The 21,887-nt window shown below is 50.9% G+C and overlaps 1 protein-coding gene across 2 annotated transcripts; it reads right to left on the bottom strand.

Moving 5' to 3' along the window:
- Window positions 1-1,514: 1,514 nt before the first annotated feature.
- On the bottom strand, window positions 1,515-16,858 carry QPRT (quinolinate phosphoribosyltransferase). 2 transcript variants are annotated; one of them, XM_034988890.1, is made up of 4 exons: window positions 3,979-4,300; window positions 3,176-3,711; window positions 2,159-2,290; window positions 1,515-2,076 (listed from the first exon to the last, which is right to left on the bottom strand). In XM_034988890.1, exons 1-4 carry the CDS (start codon window positions 3,986-3,988, stop codon window positions 1,858-1,860), a joined length of 897 nt encoding a protein of 298 aa, XP_034844781.1. In that variant the 5' UTR covers window positions 3,989-4,300; the 3' UTR covers window positions 1,515-1,857. The 2 variants fall into 2 exon arrangements, with proteins under 2 accessions (XP_034844781.1, XP_034844780.1); XM_034988889.1 differs by lacking the exon at window positions 3,979-4,300 and adding an exon at window positions 16,774-16,858 and having other exon boundaries at window positions 1,516-2,076.
- Between the last annotated feature and the right edge of the window lie 5,029 nt (window positions 16,859-21,887).

Genomic DNA, 21,887 nt, shown 5'->3' with positions numbered 1-21,887 from the left:
TGTGTATTAAAACAGGACAGGTGCAGCCCCAGGGGCATCTCTGGGCTGTGTCCTGGGAGAACGGTCCCTTCAGGCCAGGGCATCACCGAAGGCAGTGGCTCACCACTTCTGCCCAGCATCTTTGCTAGATTCATCTCCACTGTGTGCTCTGAGCCTGGCCACAGCTGCAGCTCAGTACATAATTGCTATGTGAAGGACGGTCTTGGCTTGTCTGGGGTTTTCACATCTGAGATGAGCTCATTGTTTTCTTGATCTGCCCCTTTCCTAGCAAGGGGTCTCTAGGACTGAGGAAGGGGCAAAGGGATAGGTTACCTCCCTTAAGGCAGACTGGGACCTGCAGACTCCCCCTGGGAAAGGAGCTTTGTGGATGAGCTGTTTTTCTCTCCTGGCAAAGTGCAGAGAAGACAGTGGGTTCTGGAAGGGGAGTACCTCTGGAGACTGGAGCCTTTCTGGGAAGAGTCACCTCAGTGACCAGTTTATCCTAGGGAGTCTTCCTGTCATGTTTCCTCCCGGAGGGACCCCGGAAAGGTAGGGTGCCCAAACAAGTGAGTGAGAGAGACCTCAGGTGTGTAGGAGGGGGGAGGCTGGATCTAGATCCTCTGCTTAGACCCCTGAGTCCTGACTTAGCAGGAAAGGAAGTCTGATGTCTGAACAGGGACCTCTACCTGACCCATTACTCCCTCAAATGACCTTTGTTCTGGCCCCAGCTGCCCTGTGTTCACCCTCGTCTCCCAACTAATGATAGCGCTATGGAACCAGAACCTAAAGGGCCTTCAAGCACCAAATGGAGGATGCATGGTGGAGTCTGTTGGGGACCCCAGAAGTGAATGGGCAGGTTCTCACCTCCTCCAAAGAGGTGGTCACAGTAGCCAGAGGTGACAGGCAAAGCACTTAATAAACAGTACAACATGGGCATCAACCACATAGAATGTTCCAGCTGAATCTCAGACCTGGTGCCATATATCCTCAAATATAAGATGCCATTGACTATAAAATATATATACTATTACTGGAAAAGAAACTTGTCAATTAAACTATGACCAATGCTTGCTTGCTTGCTTGCTTGCTTGCTTTTTTTAAGGTTTTATTTATTTGAGAGAGAGAGAGCGTGCACATGGGCAGGGGGAGGGTTAGAGGGAGAGCAGCTTTTTTTTTTTTTAATCACTTTCAATTTCTTTCTGGCATCTGTTAAAATAAGTCTCTCGGACTTATTTCCACATCGATTGTTATGTTCTGTCTACAAGCGGCATGCATGGGCCATGACGGCTATGACGATGCCCCGGTGACAGTGACCACTAGACTCCATCGGTGAAAGACACGCTCCGACTCAGAGAAGGTCGTGTGTGGAAAAAGGTGCATCTTAGAGTCGATGAGCTATGGTAATTTCTTTCTTTCTTTTTTTTTTTTTTTAAGATTTTATTTATTTATTTGAGAGAGAGAGAATGAGAGACAGAGAGCATGAGAGGGAGGAGGGTCAGAGGGAGAAGCAGACTCCCTGCCGAGCAGGGAGCCCGATGCGGGACTCGATCCCGGGACTCCAGGATCATGACCTGAGCCGAAGGCAGTCGCTTAACCAACTGAGCCACCCAGGCACCCGAGCTATGGTAATTTCTAAGAGTTACTGAGCACTTATTCATTATCACCCAAAGAAATCTGTAAGGTGATCATTTATTAGACCCATTGTACAGATGAGCAGGGGTGAAGTCAGCCCCCCCAGCTCACACGAGCAGTAGGTGGCCGAGCCAGACCCCCACCCAGGCTAACCCGGACAGAGTCATGTACCATATTTAAACAGGGGCAACCTTGAGGGTCCCAAGAAACCGTGTTATTCCATGGGCGGTGGCGTCCTCTTTGGCTTTAGGACCTGTAGGCCCGGTACACTGGCGAAGTCCCTTCAGCAAACACCTTGAGGGAGAAATCAAGGGCGGGGGCGGCCTGGGTCAGCATCCCCAGAGAGATGACGTCGATGTGGGGCCCACAGAACTGAGGGAGGTTGTCCAACGTGATGCCCCCGCTGGCCTCCACACCCACACCCGGGAAGCGGGCCTTCAGCGCTGCGGCCGTGGGGTGCAGCTCCTGTGGGACACAAGCCAAGGGGAGGTGAGGGTCCCCCCCGGCCCCATCACAGCCCCTTCCCGGGAAGCAGACCCCGCCTCACCTCAGGCTTGAAGTTGTCCAGCAGGACGAGGTCCGCTCCCGCCTCGGCGGCCTCCACAGCCTCCCGCAGACTGCCGCACTCCACCTCCACCTTCAGGGCGAAGTCAGCCACCTGCCGCGCCCCTCGCACCGCCTGTGGGCCAGGCCCGGAGAGGGCAGAGTGAGCTCAGTGGCGCCTGGCACGGGGCACAGAGCGGGGCCTGGCCTTCCAGAGGCCCGGGGTGGGAAAGGAGCTGGGGGTTAGGGAGAAGACCAGGCAGCCTGATGATTGCTCCCACACCAGGTGAACCACATGAAATGATCAGAAAGATGGCCAAATAGCAGCAATATTTGGCAGTTGGACGGGAGTTCAGTTTGACTCAAGAATATTAAAACTGGAAGGCAGGGGCGCCTGGGTGGCTCAGTCGTTAAGCGTCTGCCTTCGGCTCAGGTCATGATCCCAGGGTCCTGGGATCGAGCCCCGCATCGGGCTCCCTGCTGGGCGAGGAGCCTGCTTCTCCCTCTCCCCCTGCTGCTCCCTCTGCTTGTGTTCCCTCTCTCCCTGTGTCTCTCTCTGTCAAATAAATAAATAAAATCTTTAAAAAAAACCCCAAAACTGGAAGGCAGCTCTTTCTGCCCGTGGGTCCTGTCCTCCTGCTATAATAAAAACACCTTCTTGCACCGAAAAAATATATAAATAAATAAAAAAAACTGGAAGGAAAGGAAAGGGTCTTCTCCCTTTTCAAAAAGGAAACCGGTCCAGGGAGCTAGAGTGACCGGGCCAAGGTCACAGCGCCACCAACACCAGGTTCCGGGCAGCTTGCCCTTTGCTTTTGAACATCACAGCGAGTCCCAGAGCGCGCCCATCTGACGGGTAGAGCGCCCAGGGGGTCAGGGGGTCTAGCAGCCCTGACTCCTGGGCCATCACTGTTCACCAGGGCGTGGTTTGGGGGGTGTGGGGGGGTCCCTGGTGGAGGGGAAGGGCTGCCGCGCGGAGGTCGGGGGCGGGGGGCAGGGCAGGGGCGCGGCCGGCACGCACCTTTTCCACGCCACCCGCCGCCACCACGTGGTTGTCCTTCACCATCACCAGCCCTCCCAGGTCGTAGCGGTGAGCGGCGGCCCCGCCCACCAGGAGCCCGTACTTCTCCGCCAGCCGGAAGCCGGGCGTGGTCTTCCTCGTGCCCGCCACGTGCCCGGTCCAGCCCGCATCCCGGGCGGCCTCCACGGCGGCGGCGGCGGCGCTGGCCACCCCACTGCAGCGCGCCAGCGTGTTCAGGGCCACCCGCTCCCCCAGCAGCAGGCAGTGCGCGGGGCCCCGGACCTCGGCCACCCTGGCCACGGGCACCAGCTTTGTGCCCTCGGGGAGGAACCAGGAGACCTGGCAGTTGACTTGGGCAAAGATGGCATCGAAGAAGGGCCTCCCAGCCAGTACCCCGGGGGACTTGGCCCACAGCACCGCCTGCGAGGGGGCTGCGCCCGTGACCAGGGCTGCGTGGTTGGGACCGGGGCAGTCCTCTCGGAGCCAGCTGTCTGCCAGGGCGGCCAGGGTGGCGGGGGGCAGCAGCAGCGCCAGGCCTGGGAGGGAAAGACGGACAAGGGGTTACATCTTGGCTGCCTCCCTGGGAGTCACGGCTGCTTGTCCAAACACTGACGCACCAGCGACACTGGGGGCTAGCCAATCAGGGCGAAGATCTGGGGGTCCCAGCCCCTGTGGGCTGGACCAGGCTGTCAGGTTAAGCAAATAAAAACACAGGACACCTCGTTAGATCTAAATTTCTGACAAACATCACAGGTTTGTTTTAAGTATAAATACATCCCGGGTGATAGTTAGAACATACTTACACTTAAACATTATCTGTTGATTATCCGAACTTCAGATTCAACTGAGTGGCCTCTATTCTGCGGCAAACCTAGTGCCGGATCAACAGCTCCTGACCAAGCAGAGGAGAAGACCCCGGAAAGCCACCTGCTGCCTTTGCAGCTGCCCCGGCAGGATGTGTGTCTGCCCCACGGCTGCCGTATTTCACCGCGGGAAGGCCAGCTCTTTACAGATGTGGAGACTGAGTGAAGGCAAGCCGGCCGAGGTCATACAGCAGACTGGAGGCAGAGTCCGACCGGCCAGGCCTCGTGATCACCTCTGCCTTTGCACCTCTTGCTTGGAGCATCCCCCCCCCGCCCCCCTCCCCTGATGTCTCAACGAACTGTCCTCTCTCTAGAGATGGGGGCTGTACAAGGAAGGTGCAGGGGGAAATTGGGCTTGAGCCCTTGCTCTGTGAGTGTGCGCGAGTCCTTTCCCCGTAAAAAAAAAAAAAAAAAAAAAAAAAAAGAGTTGTGCACATGGTGGTCCTTCCTGCCCGCGTCTGGCGGCTAACCCGCGCCTGAGGTCCGTGGAGCGAACGGGTGAGCTCAGGCACGGTGCAACATCGCCATCTGTCGGCCAGGAGAAGGCCTGCAGCCTCATGTGCTCGAGCCCGGGACGGACATTGGATGGCGTGTTAGGGGGTTGGTTTTGCTTCCTCACTTTTGCTCCAAGTTGAAGTTAAGACCAGGCGTTCTGGCTTGCTGTACTCTCAGAACAAGGCCCTTCTTGCCCACCCTTTCTTCCCCTAAAGCCAAGCACCCAATATTCACCTCCCCCTCCCCCACCTGGTACCTGGCGGTACCTGGCCCTCCTTTCCCACATTCTGCTCCAAGTGGCTTTCATTCCTCGCTCAGAGCCAGCTGTGCCCTGGCTGGGTGCTGGGAATAGTCAGTAAAAGTGACAAGACACAGTTCCCATCTCCACTGTTCACCAGCCGGCCAGGCAAAAGTTCCCTGGACGTACACCAGAGATGCAGAAGCTCACACTCCATCCACCCCAGGTGCAGGGATGTTTGCTTTTTTTTTTTTTTTTTAGATTGTATTTATTTCTTTGACACACAGAGAAAGAGAGAGCGAGAGAGAGCACAAGCAGGGGGAGCAGGAGAGGGAGAAGCAGGCTCCCCGCTGAGCAAGGAGCCCGATGCGGGGCTCGATCCCAGAACCCTGAGATCATGACCTGAGCTGGAGGCAGATGCTTACCCTGACTGACTGAGCCACCCAGGTGTCCCCCTGATGTTTGCTTTTTAAAGTGAATGTGAATCCTGGGGCACCTGGGTGACTCAGTCGTTAAGCCTATAAAGGAACTAACTACTGACAGACACAATAGGGAAGCGTTTCAAATGTATTATTCTAAGTACAGAAGCCCGATTCTAAAGGCCCTGTGCTATTTGAGTTCATCATCCATATGACATTTTGGAAAAGGCAAACCACAGTGAGAGAACAGACTGGTGGTTTCCTGAGCGTGGAGGAGGGGCTGGCCACAAAGGACTGGCACCAGTGAGTTTGGGGATGGGACTGAACTATTCTACATTTTGTTTCTGATGGTGGTTACACCACTGATGCATTTGTCAAGACGCAGAACCCTACACAGAAAAGGGTGAATTTTACTCTGATTAAACCTATTAAAATAAGGCAATAAAAAAGTAAGTCACTCTAACCCCACTTTCGGGGTGCCTGGGTGGCTCAGTCGTTAAGCGTCTGCCTTCGGCTCAGGTCATGATCCCAGGGTCCTGGGATCGAGCCCCGCATCGGGCTCCCTGCTCCGCGGGAAGCCTGCTTCTCCCTCTCCCAATCCCCCTGCTTGTGTTCCCTCTCTTGCTGTGTCTCTGTCAAATAAATAAATAAATAAATAAAATCTTTAAAAAAAACAACCCACTTTCATTCTATTAGCTCCAGCTGATACTTCTCTCTATTTTTCATTTATTCTTTTGACAAATCCTTCTCGAAGGCCTGCTCTGTGCCAGGTACTAACTGCTGGATGACAGAGTGGACAGCGCTCCCTCTTAGCTTTCAGGCCTTAGCCTATGCTGTTCCAAGGTTGTGCCTCTGCCTGGAAGTCCCTTCCCTTCCCCTCACCTCAGACTTCTCCTTCACCTCCACTCTTCTTTCAGGTCTTCTCTTAGATATCACTTCCTTGGCAGGGGGGTCTGGCAGACCCCCCATCGGGTCACATGCTCAGTCGGTTCCTTGCTCTTCACCCGTGCTCTACTCTGGGGGCCAAAAATGGATCATCCAGAGAGTCTTCTGCTCCATCCCAAGTGCCTCACGCATGGAACCATACAAATGTGCTGCTTTTATAGGTCAAAAATGGCCAAATATTGGCAATTTCATATTGTTTTGCTTAATACTGGGTGTTCAGTGATACTCACCCAGGCAGAGAGACTGCACGGTGGAATGAATCAGAACCCAGACTCTGGGGCCATATGGCCTGTTCTTCAGTACTGTCTCGGCCACCTGCAGCTAAGTGATCTCGGACAAGTGACTGAACATCTCCGGGGCCTCAAAGGTGCCTCCTTTGTGACAGGGAAAACGAAAATAATCACCTCGCAGGGTTGTGTGAAAATTAAGTGAGTGACTATTTGCAAAGCTCCCGGGAACTTTGTCTGGTACATGGTAGATGTGTTTGCTAAGGGACGACCAAGGCTTTACCAGGGGTCGTGGGAGCACAGAGGAAGAAATGACTAAGTGTCTGTGATGAAGGGGGAGGTAATTTTTGTGGCTTTGAAGGATGAGTAATGTTTGCCAGGCAGAGTTATGAGGTGATGTGGGGGGAGATATTTCAGGCTGAAAAAGCAGGTGTCCGAGACTCAAAAGCAAGAAATAGAGAAATGCTGTAAGGGCGGGCTTCAGGGGAGCAATGGGATGGCCAGGGGGAAGAACACTTGAATTATTTAGCTGAGCAATTTGGACAGATCCTAGGGGCCATCACAGAATTTTAAGCACAAGGCAATTTTTTTTTTTTAAGATTTATTTTTAAGTAATCTCTACATCCAGCATGGTGGGGCTTGAACTTACAACCCCGAGATCAAGAGTCACACACCCTACTGACTGACCAACTGAGCCAGCCAGGTGCCCCAAGCAAGGAAATTATAGAATTATGATTTTGTTCTAGACGGGTCACTTCAGCCACCGACTGGAGACAGATTGGGAAGCAAAAGGAGGCTGACGTAATCGGCCAGACAGAAAAAGATGAAGCCCTGAACTTGGGCAGGAACCATAGGAATAGCAAGCAGGGACAAAAGTGAGAGCTGTTTCTAAGGCAGGATCTGCCAGAATGAGCAGCTCATGAGATGTAGAAGCCTTGGGTAGATGTAGAAGCCTACATCTGCCATGGGGAGCTGCAACCTGCCGCAAGGCACCGTTCAGGGTGGACGATGGGGGCAGCAGAAGGCAGCGACCTGCATGAGTCTGGGGCGCCAGCTGTGGGCTCCACACTTCTCTTGGGCTCTCTCGTCTGAAACTCACCACAGGGGATTACTCCCATCTTACAAGCACAGAAACTGAATGTCAAGGAGGTTCGTGCACCATGACGCAGGTGATAAGCAGCAGAGCTGGGGGGCGGGGAAGAGACTTCGGCTTTGCAGATGTTTGGGTTGAGATGTCAGCAGGAAAATTGTGCATGGGCCGCATCCTGATGGTGGATCCTGGCGTTCGGAGAGACAGTGGGCGAGAAACGGGGATTTTGGAGACGTCAGCAGACGTGGGTGATGACTAAGCACAGCACGGGTAAGATCACCAGGTCAGGTAAGAAGAGGAGGGCTCTGGGAAGCACCAGTATTTAAAAAGAGAAGCAGCACCAGGAGGGAGTGGGTGTCTGGAGCCGAGGGTTTCAAGAAGTAGGATGTGAGCAGACACAAGTAGAAGGAAGGCTGCGAATGGACATAAGACTTAGCAGTGGGGAGGCTGTTGCCAGAGCATCTTGGTGCTGTGTGGTGGGGGCAGAAGCCACAGCGTCACGGTCAAGGAGTACATGGGAGGCGAGGAAGTGGAGGTGGTGGGTGTGACCACTCTTCTCAGCAGAACCGAGAAAGCAGGGACCCACCTGAGGAGCTTTTCAGACTCTGCTGCTCAGCCCCAGCCGCAACCAAATGAATCAGAATCTTTCAGGGGTGGTTCCCAGGCATCCAAGTTTTGGGAGAGCTCCCCCTGTGATTCAGATGCACACGAGGGTTAAGAACCAATGCTCCCCGGCGCCTGGCTGGCTCAGTCGGTAGAGCATGCAACTCGTGATCTTGGGGTGGTGAGCTCGAGCCCCACGTTGGGCATAAAGATTACTTTAAAAAAAAAAAAAAGAACCAGTGCTCACACGAGACCACATATGTGCCTCCGTTTACATGAAATGTCCAGAAAAGGCAAATCAAGGAAGCAGATATCAGAATAGTGGTTGCCTGGGGTTGGGAGTTAACTCTAAATGGCATGGGGTTGTATTGGAGTGTTGGAAATGATCTGTGGGGATGGCCATGTAACTTAGCAAATTTACTAAAAATCATTAAATTGTTCACTTCGACAAAAGAAGCAAGAACCAATGCACTGCCAAAAGGCAAGAATCATCTTGCAACACCAGTGAACCAAGGGATGTGAACCAATGGATCCAGGCACTGAACATCAAAACTCAACACCAAGAAGAAAGACAACCAGATACTGGGCGCTCCACCACTACCCAGCAATACTTTTTCCCAAACAGCTAACCCAGAGTCAAATCACACTTCCAGATGCAACCACCAATTTTTAAGAAAACCAGAGGACAGAGGAACATGTTAAACCCTACCACGGGCATTCAGCCAGCAAAATTACACCATAGGAAACTATCAGAGGACAACCTCATTTTTCCAACAAATACATTGCAAGGAAAACAAAAGATTAAAGAATCTTAAAACAGGGGCACCTGGCTGGCTCAGTCGGTAGAGCATGCAACTCTGGATCTTGGAGGTGTGAGTTCGAGCCCCATGTCAGGTGTAGAGATGACCGAAAAATAAAATCTTTAGGGGAGCCTGGGTAGCTCAGTCAGTTAAATGTCTGACTTCCTTTGACTCAGGTCACGATCTTGGGGTCCCAGGATGGAGCCCTGCATTGGGTTCCCTGCTCAGTGGGGAGTCTCCTTCTCCCTCTGCCCCTCCCCCCTACTCGTGCACATTCTCTCTCTCTCTCTCAAATAAGTAAAATCTTTTAAAAAATAAATAAAAAATAAAAGGATTTTTTTTTAAGACTTACTCATTTATTCGAGAGAGCACGCTCAAGAGCGCAGGTGGGTAGGGGCCGAGGGAGAGGGAAAGAGAGTCTCAAGCAGACATGGGCTCGATCTCACAACTCAGAGATCGCACAACCCTGAAATCATGACCTGAGCCAAAACCAAGGGTCAGACGCTAAACTGACTGAGACGCCCAGGTGCCACCCCCTCCCCCACAAAAAGAACCTTAAGACACATGTTAACCAATCACAACGTATGGATCTTATTTGGATCCTAATTTAAACAAATTGAAAACAAATTAGAGCATTTATGAGACAACTGGAAATCTGGACACTGACTGGATGTTTCAAAAACAAAATTTAGATGTAAAAAAATTTAGTTGTGATCATTGTATTGTGGTTGTAACAAAAAAAAAGAGTCCTTATCTTTTTTAGAAAATACATGCCAAGATGTTCATGTATGAAAAGACCTGAGAGCTGGTTTTGTTTTAAGGTAATCCTGAAAGGTAGAAAGTGGACGTGGCGTGGATGGAGCCCACTGGCCAAAAATCGGTGGTTGTTGAGGCTGGGTGATGGGTACATGAGGGTTCATCATACTTTTCTGCTTACTTTTGTGCATGTTTGAAATTCTCTATCATAACAAAAGTAAGAAAGAAAGAGAGAAAGGAGGGGAGGGAGAGAGGGAAGGGGGGCGGGAGGGAGGGAGGGAAGGAGAAGCGAGGACCCTCATTTGACAGAGGGCCAAGGGACGTTTTCCTCAGGATGAGTAACCGCAGTGGTTCTCAACCTTGGCCGCACAATGGAATTCTCTGGGGAGCTCAGCAAAATGCTGATGCGGGGGCCCCACCCCCAGAGATTCTAACATAACTGGCCTGCAACACGGTAGTAACCTAATTCTAATTTGTAGCAGAGCTGAGAGCTTCGCAACTGCAGGAAGGGAATCGTCAGTACCATCCACTGGTGCCTACCATACGCCAGGCACTTGCCCCATCGCCTCAAGCCTGGCACTTCCACAAATCCTATGCCCAGTTCCTCAAGCGAGAGCTCATTTGTATTTACAGATGGGGATTGGAGGCTCAGAAATGTAAAGGAAACTACTTACAGAGCAGAGCTAGGAAAGGACAAAGCTAGGAAATGACCCGTGTGGACCCAGGTCGTCCGTCCCCCCCATGTGGCCTCCACCAGTTGGGGTTACTCTCTTGGAGTCTCGAGACCCATTGTTCAGCTTCTCTGTTGTGGAGGCAGAATGTTACCCGCTCCCTGTTCCGTCTGTGGAAAAAAAAATTCGTCTGGTTTGCTCCAGGCCCCCACTCTCTCCTGCATTTCCAACAAAAGGGAAGCTTTGAAAATACGGCTCTTCTAATTAGCAGTTGTTATTGAAAGGAACTTTGGAGAAGGGAGCACTGTTTTTGCAGGTGCCTGAGGGACCTTGCCCAGAAACTGCCACCCAGAGGGGACAGCTGTCACGCCCTGTCCTGCCTTCTACCCTTGCAGTTGTTATACGTAAAAGTTCTCTCAAGATGCCTAGACTTCACAGATTATAGTTTTACCTTGTGGGATGTAACTTTGATCTCTTAATTGGTTGTCCAGAGTTTTATTGAAATTGGCATCTCTGGGAGAACTCTCTTACACGGTTGGGGGAAATGCAAACTGGTGCAGCCACTCTGGAGAACAGTATGGAGGTTCCTCAGAAAGTTGAAAATAGAGCTACCCTACGACCCAGCAAGTGCACTACTAGGTATTTATTCAAAGGATACAAACAGTGAAAAGAAGGGCCATATGCACCCCAATGTTCATAGCAGCAATGTCCACAATAGCCAAACTGTGGAAAGAACCCAGATGTCCATAAAGATGATGTGATATATACAGGAATATTACTCAGCCATCAAAAAAAGTGAGATCTTGCCATTTGCAACGACGTGGATGAAACTAGAGTGCATTAGGCTAAGTGAAATAAATCAGTCAGAGAAAGACAAATACCATATGAGCTCACTCGTATGTGGAATTTAAGAAGCAAAACAGATGGGCGCCTGGGTGGCTCAGTTGGTTAAGCGACTGCCTTCGGCTCAGGTCATGATCCCAGGGTCCTGGGATCGAGTCCCACATCGGGCTCCCGGCTCAGCAGGGAGCCTGCTTCTCCCTCTGACCCTCTCCTCTCTCATGCTGTTTCTCTCTCGCTCACTCTCTAGTAAATAAATAAATAAATAAATAAATAAATAAATAAATAAATAAAATCTTTAAAAAAAAAAGAGGCAAAACAGATGAACATAGGGGAAGGGAAGGAAAAATAAAATAACAACAGAAAGGGAGGCAAACCATAGGAGACTTTTTTTTGAAGATTTTATTTATTTATTTGACAGAGAGAGAGAGAGAGAGAGCACAAGTAGGCAGAGCGGCAGACAGAGAGAGAGGGAGAAGCAGGCTCCCCACTGAGCAGAGAGCCTGATGCGGGGCTCGATCCCAGAACCCTGGGATCATGACCTGAGCTGAAGGCAGACACTTAGTTGACTGAGCCACCCAGGCGCCCCCCATAAGAGACTCTTAACTACAGAGAACAAACTGAGGGTTACTGGAGGGGAGGTGCATGGGAGGATGGGGTAACTGGGTGATAGGCATTAAGGAGGACACGTAATAAAATGAGCACTGGGTGTTACATGCAACTGATGAATCACTAAATTCTACCCCTGAAACTCATAATACACTATATGTTAACTAAATTGACTTTAAATAAAAAATTTTTTTTAAGATTTTATTTATTCGAGACACAGAGATACAGAGAGAGAGAGAGAGCATGAGCAGGGGGAGAGGCAGAAGCAGGCTTCCCGCTGAGCCAGGAGCCTGACGTGGGGCTCGATCCCAGGACCTTGGGATCATGACCTGAGCCGAAGGCAGACGCCTAACCATCTGAGCCACCCAGGCGCCCTGAATTTAAATAAAATTTAAGAAATTGGCATCCCTGTTTCTGAGAGGAAACAAAGCATTTGGGGATATTTCTTGCACTTCTTTCTTTCTTTTAAAGTTTTATTTATCTAAGTAATCTTGGGGCACCTGGGTGGCTCAGTTGGTTAAGCATCTGCTTTCGGCTCAGGTCATGATCCCAGGGTCCTGGGATCGAGCCCCACATCAGGCTCCCTGCTCAGCAGGAAACCTGCTTCTCCCTCTCCCACTCCCCCTGCTTGTGTTCCCTCTCTCGCTGTGTCTCTCTCTGTCAAATAAATAAATAAAATCTTTATCTAAGTAATCTCTACCCCTAACGTGGGGCTCAAACTCATGACCCCGAGATGAAGAGGTGCATGCTCTTCTGACTGAGCCAGCTAGGCGCCCCTCCTGCACTTCTTTCTTTACAAGTAATGTAAAAAAACAGATAAAGTGATGACCCTGGCAGAATATAGGAAGATTTCCTCCCATGGGCACTTCTGCTGTTCTCGTCTGGATGGTTGGCTGATGTTTACTGTGTTTCTAGGTGGCCTTCCCTGGATGGTGGCTCAGGGCCGTGAGGGACTGGGCCAGAATCAGAGCCCCCACACCTTCCTCTTTACATCCCTCACTTACCTTGTTGCTCTCTGGGATGGACGGGCATAAATAAACACTCTGTGAATGCACCACAGATGAGTAACAAGTGTTTGCTCTTCCTTTTGTGTGTAATGATGTGACCTGTGCTTGCGGCTATGGGGCTGGTATGTGTCCCAACTAAAACCAAGTCAGGCAGGGGGCGCCTGGCAGGCTCAGTCGGAGGAGCGTGCAACTCTTGATCTTGGGGTCCTGAGTTTGAGCCCCATGGTGGGTGTAGAGATTACTAAAATTAAATAAACTTAAAAAAAAAAGGATGGTTCTCCCCAATTTACATGAAAAAAATTAACTTAGAAGTTGTCCATTTTAAAGATTTCGCCTTCGTAAATTTTTCTTAAAACTGGTGCCCACTACCATTCATCTAGGATAGACTCTGGAATGACATATTGTCTAATCATAATAATGGGTCTTGAGTTTGAGCCCCACACTGGGGGTAGAGGTTACCCAAACAAACAAACAAACAGCAGCTGACACTTCTGCAGTCCTTCTGACGAGCTGTGCCAAGCATTTTATATATATTGACACACTCGATCCTCACAACAACCCTATGAGGTAGGTCTCATTATTTTCCCCATTTTACAGATGAGGAAGCTGAGGCACGAGGCCACATAACACACCTGCAGTTCACAAAGTTCACACAGCTGGGGAGTGGGGAGTGAGGGTCACGAACTCAGGCAGGATGGCCCCAGAGTCCCCTCACTGACCCCACCCCACCCCACGGCCATCATCTAGCCCTAAGTGATATTTTTAAATTGCTATGTGCTTATCAGGTCGACATCGGCAGAGTTCTGCAAACCACACCCACGGTTCCAGGGCTCTGGCCCCTGGTGTAGTAGGAACATCTGGGAGTCAGAAACACCTGGGCTGGAATCAGACTCCACCACCTGCCCACTGAGTGAACCTAGGCGGCTTGCTAACTAACCTCTCTGAGACCCAGTTTCATGCAGCAATCACAGGGCTTTCCCGCAGTGACGGCCTCCCCATGAGAACATGCCCCTCGCGAAGGACCTCCTCACCCCTCCAGGGCCCGGGAAGAGGAGAAGAGGGGAAAAGAAGCAGCGCCTGGCCTAGTGCCAACTGGTCCTTCATGGACGTGAAGTGCCCGGATGCTCCAATCACGGCCGTCTTTAGCCACAAACCATAATTTTGTGAGCTCACTGCTCCACTGTCCTCTGCCAACCCACAGGAGGAAAAGCAAGGCTTTCGGAGGGATGCTCCTTCAGACCCAAGCAGCACTAAAAGCATCCCGAATCAAGATGAATGGGAAACTATCCAATAAACAGATTTTGGATGAGAAGGGATGAGAAGAGAAAAGGAGAGGAGGGGAGGGGAGGGGAGAGGAGAGGAGACAAAAGAAAAAAGAAAAGAGAAAAGAAAAGGAAAGGAAAGGAAAGGAAAGATCGGGACGCCTGGGTGGCTGGGTTAAGGGCCTGCCTTCGGGGGCGCCTGGGTGGCTCAGATGGTTAAGCATCTGCCTTCGGCTTAGGTCATGATCCCAGGGTCCTGGGATCCAGTCCCGCATCGGGCTCCCTGCTCAGCGGGGAGCCTGCTTCTCTCTCTCTCTCTCATGAATAAATAAATAAAATCTTAAAAAAAAAAAAAAGCGTCTGCCTTCGGTTCAGGTCATGATCCCAGGATCCTGGGACCTAATCCTGCATCAGGCTCCCCGCTTGGCGGGAAGTCCACTTCTCCCTCTCCCTCTGCCTGCCACTCACGTGCTCACTCTCTCTCACTGTCAAATAAATAAATAATTTTTTTTTTAAAAAAAGGAAAGGAAAGAAATCACAGGGCCACAATGAGGAGGGAAAGAGGTGACTAGCAATGCCTGCCCAGATGTCTCTGAACCCCTGGGCGCGACCCGGGCTATCTTGTTCTTCCAGCTATTTATTTATTTGTTGATCCATTGGGCTAACGCCAGATGGAGACAGAGGCTGGTGCGCACAGAAGCCTCCAGCTAAAGTTCTTTTCTTATCCCCTTCTCTCCCTAGAGAAGAGAAATGACCTCCAAAGAGGGCCCAACAGGATTGCCCGTCACGCAGGTGGTAAAAGCATCTACAGAATTTCAGAGCAGAGTGCTTCATTAGGGTAGCGAGCGAGAGGGCTGAGCCACAGGATGGGGCCAGACTGAGCAGGCCCTGGATGACAGGAACGAGTTAGGGTTTTGTTCAACAGGCAACGGGAAAATCACTAAAACTTTGGGTCAGAAGTCACTTGGAAGTTTAAATATTTAAACTGTGCCTGGTGTTCTTGAAAGATGCAAGGTGGGAGGCTGTCGCAACAGCCTGGGCAAGTAGTGGGCCAGGGGAAGGGTGGTGAGGGGGTCGCTCCCAAGGCTGTAAGAGAGCACAGTACCTACGCGCGCGCACACACACACACACACACACACAGACTGGCCCGCTCCCACTTTGGCCAAGTCTGACCTCTCCGTCTTTGCCCAACAGCCTGACATCTGCTTCTGCCCCACCTCTGTCCTCTCCCATTGCCCCCACATCCCCAGCTTTTGCTTCACCTCTTTGACTTGTCTATTCCCCCCTGGCTTAAGTCCCGTGGGGGCCTGGATCCAGCGCCAGCCCACTTACATACACATCACCCGAGAGCAGGCAGCGTGAAGGGGGCGAAGCGAAGGAAGCCCCCCCCACCAGGCTGCTCCCCTAGAGGGAGGTGGGAACAGAAAAGGCAGAGGTTTAGGTGACACTCAGGTGAAGGGACGTCCATAGGACACGGTCATTGTCTGGATATTGGGGCGCGAGGGGGAATGAGCCGTCAAAGACGACCCTGAAGTTTCCAGGCCGAGTGGGAGGATGGTGAGGCAGGAACAGAAATGGAGTGGGTCCGGGGGGAGGTCTCTGAGTCTGACACGCCAGGGAGATGTCAGGGTGGAGATGGACACGCAAGGCTTCCAGAAATGGAAGGGGGGCCTGGGGAGCGCTCAGAGCTGGAGAGCCAGGTGTGGGGAGTCCGCACCAGCACCAGCATAATCATGCCGAGGGCTTTCTGTGTAGCAGGCACTTTATTCCTATTGTGTCACTTAGCCCTCCCCACGACCCAAGGGGGAGGCAACGTTTTCACTCCATCCCTGAGGAAACCAAGGCACAGTGAGGACAAGCGTCTTGTCCAAGGTCACACAGCAAGCAGGTGGCAGGGATGGGACTTGAGCCCAGGCTCTGACTCTGAGGTCATTTCTAAGCCAAAAGCTGGTTAGGCCCCTCCCCACCCCCAAAAGCTGGTTCCAAAGCCAGAGAGAGGTATCAGGTGTGTGGGGCCAGCAGAAGCCCAAAAGCAGGGGAGGCAGGTCAGAGCTGTGGAAGAAGCAGCCCAGGGAGGGGAAAGAGAAAATGCAGAGAGCTCAAGAAGGAGCCGCCTGTCCTCCAGGCACTGGCCAGATAGCTTCCATGGGTCTGTCATTTGCCCTGTGAGCTGGGAGCTAGAATTGTCATTTTACACATGCACGGAGATGAGGCTCTGAGAAGTCAGGTGACTCTCCTGAGGTCACACAGCCTGTTCCTGGTGGAGCCCAGATTCAAACAGGAGCCTTTGACTCCAGAGCCTGACCCCTATCATCATGCACAGGACCTCCTTAGCGACATCACCCCCACCCCAGGCAGAGTCACTGGGCTCGAGCCCCCTCCCCCACCGGGCTGCAGAAGGGACAGGACTTTGCCTCCCCTCCTCCCCGCCTGCTAGCAAGGGGCGAAGTCCAGAGCTGCTCCCCAAACATGGCCTCCTCCAGACCACCTGGACCTTACCTTTCCTGGGGCTCAAGCCCCTTTCTCCCCAGAACTCGTTGGGGACTATAGAAAGAGAAAGAAGAGGCTTTCCGGAGACAGAAGTGGTGCTTGGGGTTCAGAGAGGTTGGAGGGCGATAGGGGGTCAGAGAGCAGATGGGAGGGATGAGAAGGGCTCTTCTGTAGTGGGGGATGGGGGGGTAAGGTACTGAGATTACTTGGGATTGGGAGGGAGGCAGGAGAGGGGAGATGGTGATGCAGGGACAGAGAGGAGAGTCCTGGGAGGCTCCCTTACCTTCAGGGTCCATGCAGCTCGGAGGTGCAAGTGCTGGTGTGTCCACTGCTCAGATCCTGTGTTCGCAGAGGCCAGAGCGGGGGTGGGGCTGCCAGAGGAAGGAGGAAGGGGCCGGTCTAGCCAGCCCTTCTCTGGAGCTCCTTCCTGCCCTCTCCCAGGACCCCTGGGGGCTGGATGTACCTTCTCCTTTCGCTTTCTACACAGCACAGGAGGAACTCTGGCTTGTCTAACTCCAAGTCCTCTCTTCCCTGAGCCAGAGGCCCAGTTCCCTCCACACACCCAGGCTTCTGCAGGCTGTGAGGGGGCTGGTGTCAGCTGGAAGGCTCCCTTGATGGGTGCACTGGGAGGATCATGGGCCTTAGTCCTGGGTTCAGACCCTAATTCCATCCTTTCTGATCTTGAATACCTTTTTACCTTTTTCTGCACCTCAGTTTCCTTAGCTGTAAAATGGGATAATTCCTCCCTCATGGGTTCAACTGATAATCAAGTGAGAGAACTCTGTGAGTGACAGGGTAGAAAATCAACACTTCCTTTCCTTTAACTCCTCTTCCCAAGGTCCACCTCGCACCTGGAACCTTGCTTGCTTCAATCTCATCCAGGCCCCCAAACTATTTTCTCCTAGATGCCATTTTTATCCCGGTTTCTCTCTTAAAGGCTCTTTGCTGTCTCTTCCAAGTCCTTCTTCCTACATCCAACCTCACATTTCGGTGTTCCCTCCGTGTGGTGGGATTGTTTCTCTTTTTTCTCCTCGGCACACAGCTAAACTACATTTCCCAGCCTCCTTTGCACTGAGTCCACCACGTGACTGAATTCTGTCCAGTGGAATGTGAGCAAAAGTGATACCGCCACTTCCAGACCTGGGCCCTTGAAAGCCTTCCCTGTGATGTGGCCCTTTCTCCCCTCTGGGAATGGCAGAGCCACAAAATGGAAGGAGACTGGGTCCCTGAATGACCTTATGGAAGGCCACGTTCCAATACCAGCATTGGACTGTTACATAAGGAAGGAAGAAACTTCTCCTGAGTTATACCCCTGAGATTTGGGGGTTGTTACAGCAGCTAACTCCTGAGATTCTCTCCGCAGCTGCCTTCTCGTGCTGCACAGTGAATGACATAGTTTATCCAATGATGCCATTATTTATTTATGTGTTTATTTCTGATTTCTGTATTTATTTATTTATTTTAAAGATTTCATTTATTTATTTGACAGAATTTGACAGCGAGAGAGGGAACACAAGCAGGGGGAGTGGGAGAGGGAGAAGCAGGCTTCCCGCGGAGCAGGGAGCCCGATGCGGGACTCGATCCCAGGACCCTGGGATCATGACCTGAGCTGAAGGCAGATGCTTAACCGACTGAGCCATCCAGGCGCCCCCATCGATGCCATTATTTAAATTGCTACCTAAAATCAGATGAACTTCAAATCTCTCTCTAGCTCTGACTTCCCTCCCAAGTTCTAAAAATGAACTCATTATGTTTTCCCCTTAAACTGCTCATCTCTCTGCATTTCTACATAATGCCATCGCATCTCCTCCACCTCCCAAGATAGAAATCTCGAAGCCTAACCTCATTCTTCCCTCCATCACCCAATAGCCAATTAGGGCTAAAATCTGATTTTCTGAAAAAGTGTATTTCAAACTTGACTGTCTTTTTCCCCTTAAGTCAGGCCCACACTATATCCAAATTGTACTAGAATAATGCTCTCACCTTGGGCTGTATTACCTTCAGGCCATCCTCCTGGATGCTAAGTTCACTCAAAAGAGATCCAAGGGGCACCTGAGTGGCTCAGTCAGTTGAGCATCAGATACTTGATTTCGGCTCAGGCCATGATCTCGGGGTTGTGGGATTGGGCCCTCCATCAGGCTCCATGCTGGGTGTGGAATTTGCTTGGGATTCTCTCTCTCCCTCTCCCTTCTGCCCCTCCCCGCTTGAGTGTGTGTGCATTCTCTCTCCCTAAATAAACAAATGAATAAAATCTTAAAAAAAAAAAACAACCCACAGATCTAAGCTTGCCACAAGTTTAATTAAAGCCATCATTTGTTCATTCATTAATTCCTTTATCTCTCCATTCAGTAAACACATATTGAGTGGCTACTGAGTGCCAGGCCCTGGACTCTGAAACCACAAAGATGACCCGTGGATTTGGAGGGGCTCCACTCTAATGAGTGAGGGACACCTTCACATAATTACAGCCCGGTTGTGCTGTAATTATTGTACAGCCCACACGATGCCCCGTGGAAGAAATGCTGTGTCTATTGGGCTGGAAGCTGCAAGGGCAACTTCACAAAGGCCGTGACATTTGAGCTGAATCTTGACGGTTGAGGAGTCTGGCGGGAAATCAAGATATGTGTGTCTGGGGCAAGCCGGGGGTGGGCTGGCTTCAGGCAGAGCGCCTGCGAATGTAAGACTGAGTAAGTGGCTCTCTTCATGGCCAACCTCCTGGGATGGATCTGGCCCATAGTCTAGCTGGGCCGTCCAGACGCCACAGACTCGGCAAGCAGGTACTGAGCACCCGAGGAAACCGAGGCACACAGGCGCCCATTTGCAGCTCATTGTCTGGAGCAAATAGATTGTCTTCACAGTACCCTGGACTTCTGTCTAACGGTTCTACCCAGAACCTCCCCCCAAACAGGACAGCCACCCACCATGTAGGATCCTCAAGCAATACCTTCTTTTTTTTTTTTAAAGATTTTATTTATTTATTCATGAGAGAGAGAGAGAGAGAGAGGCAGAGGCAGAGGGAGAAGTAGGCTCCCCGCTCTGCGGGGAGCCCGATGGGGGACTCAATCCCAGGACCCTGGGATCACGACCTGAGCTGAAGGCAGACGCTTAACCGACTGAGCCACCCAGGCATCCCAAGCAATACCTTCTTAAAGTTTGAAAGTTTTCTCTCTACTTTTGGCTGGGTCAGCTCTTGCTACTACTCTGGGAATCTTATAACCTTCTGATTATATTCCTTTCTTATTTTGTTGACAGTTCCAGCTTCATCTGCCTCCAGGCACGGTTGCTGAGCTTCAGGGCTCAGAGATGGGGGTCTGTTTCCCATTCCCTCAGCCCAAGGGCTTGGAGGACTCAGAACCAACAGGCGTTCCCCCCTGCTTGCAGCCCACCCTTCACAGGTTCTGCCTGCCAAACTGAACATGGTCCGGGGTCAGAAATAGGGATGCAGAGGACATCTAGGTGTAAATATCCATTTTCAGAAATGAAATGTCCTTAGAATCATGCGTGGAGGCTCTTTTCCTGTCTGCAAAAATGAATTGCATTAATAGATTTCTCAAGACCTTCTCTATCTAAACTCTGTTACCATCTGGAATTTTCATTTTGTATGACAAAGCTTTATTTGTAAGCATAATCTTTTTTTTTTTTTTAAAGATTTTATTTATTTATTTGACAGAGAGAGACACAGTGAGAGAGGGAACACGAGCAGGGCGAGTGGGAGAGGGAGAAGCAGGCTTCCTGCGGAGCAGGGAGCCCGATGCGGGGCTCGATCCCAGGACCCTGGGATCATGACCTGAGCCGAAGGCAGACGCTTAACCGGCTGAGCCACCCAGGCACCCCTGTAAGCATAATCTTAATGTGTACTTTTTACTGTCTAGACAGAATAAATATTTTTAGCATTTTAAACTATACTCCCCACCCAAGCACACATCAAGAAAATCACATGTCATATTCAGGGAGTTACCAGGAATTTGATGAGACTGGAGGGCATAATGTTTGCACCGAGGACTGACCAGGAGGGGTCCAGATCCTAAACGGGTCTTATCATGCATGCTAGGGCTCTATCTGCCGTAAGAGGTGCAGGGATAATCTGGACAGAGTGGCCTTTTAGAAGGGTCACTGGGCAGAGGATGGAAGTGATTGGGGTCAAGAAACCCAAAGAGAAGACCGGGCAGGACCCAGGCAAGATGTGTTAGGGCCTGGGAGAAGGAATGACTCCAAGGGACTATGGAAGAAGGATCAGAGGAACTTGGCACCCAAGAAGAAAGGACAGGAAGGAGTGGGGGTTCATGATGGTTCTGAGAAGCCCTGGAAAAGTCGAGAACAGACTTAGGTTTGGTGAGCTCCCCACTTCTTTCAGAACTGAATTCAAACTCCCTTGCCCTTCACAGTGGGGTTCCAACCTGCTCTTCCAGCCCTCTCTCCTTTAACCAGACACCCCATCCCCTCAGCGAACACCTGCTTGTTAATGTGTTCTCTAATGGTAAAAGTGATAGGCATTTATTATATAAAACTTGGAAATACAGAAAAGTATAAACAAAATAAAAATCATTCATAAACCTATCACCTGATAGATAGCCACAGTAAACATTTGGGATATTTCCTTCAAATCTTTCTTCTATCAATGTCTATGTTTTTGCATTTTCTTTCCTTTTTTTTAAATTAAAAAAAATTTTTTTTAAGATTTTATTTATTTATTTGACAGAGGGAGACACAGCAAGAGAGAGGGAACACAAGCAGGGGGAGCGGGAGAGGGAGAAGCAGGCTTCCTGCTGAGCAAGGAGCCTGATGTGGGGCTCGATCCCAGGACCCCGGGATCATGACCTGAGCCGAAGGCAGACGCTTAACAACTGAGCCACCCAGGCACCCTTTCCTTTTTTTTTTTTTTTTAATTTATTTGTTTATTTGAGAGAGAGAGAGCTCGAACATACGAGGGTGTGGAGAGGCAGAGGGAGAGAGAGAACCTCAAGCAGATTCCTCACTGACTGTGGAGCCCGACATGGGGTTTGATCCCATGACCCTGAGATCAGGACCTGAGCTGAAATCAAGAGTCAGTCCAACTGACTGAGCCACCCAGGGGCCCCTATGTTTTTGCATTTTCATTTCAAGATTCGATTCATACATATTTACAGATTAGTAAGTGACTTTTGTTCCCAGGTAAACATTATATTGTAGACATTTTTAAAAAATTTTTTTTCTTAAGATTTTATTTATTTGCTGCGAGAGAGACAATGAGAGACAGAGAGCATGAGAGGGAGGAGGGTCAGAGAGAGAAGCAGACTCCCTGCTGAGCAGGGAGCCCGATGTGGGACTCGATCCCAGGACTCCGGGATCATGACCTGAGCCGAAGGCAGTCGCTTAACCGAGCCACCCAGGCGCCCCATATTGTAGACATTTTTCAAA

This window comes from Mirounga leonina, unplaced genomic scaffold, assembly GCF_011800145.1.
Source record: "Mirounga leonina isolate KUSES-001 unplaced genomic scaffold, KU_Mleo_1.0 Mir_454, whole genome shotgun sequence".
In the NCBI taxonomy this organism is placed as follows: Eukaryota; Metazoa; Chordata; class Mammalia; order Carnivora; family Phocidae; genus Mirounga; species Mirounga leonina.
The sequence above is the reverse complement of the archived record's forward strand: the minus strand, read 5'-3'. Positions and strand labels throughout refer to the sequence as shown.

What these genes read in the sequence shown, in the direction of transcription:
- QPRT (XM_034988889.1), bottom strand. An exon ending in CGGCGGGTGGCGTGGAAAAG is followed by an intron (nt 2,291 to 3,175) that starts GTGCGTGCCGGC and finishes CCTGGCCCACAG; the next exon opens with GCGGTGCGAGGGGCGCGGCA. An exon ending in TGGACAACTTCAAGCCTGAG is followed by an intron (nt 2,077 to 2,158) that starts GTGAGGCGGGGT and finishes TGTGTCCCACAG; the next exon opens with GAGCTGCACCCCACGGCCGC.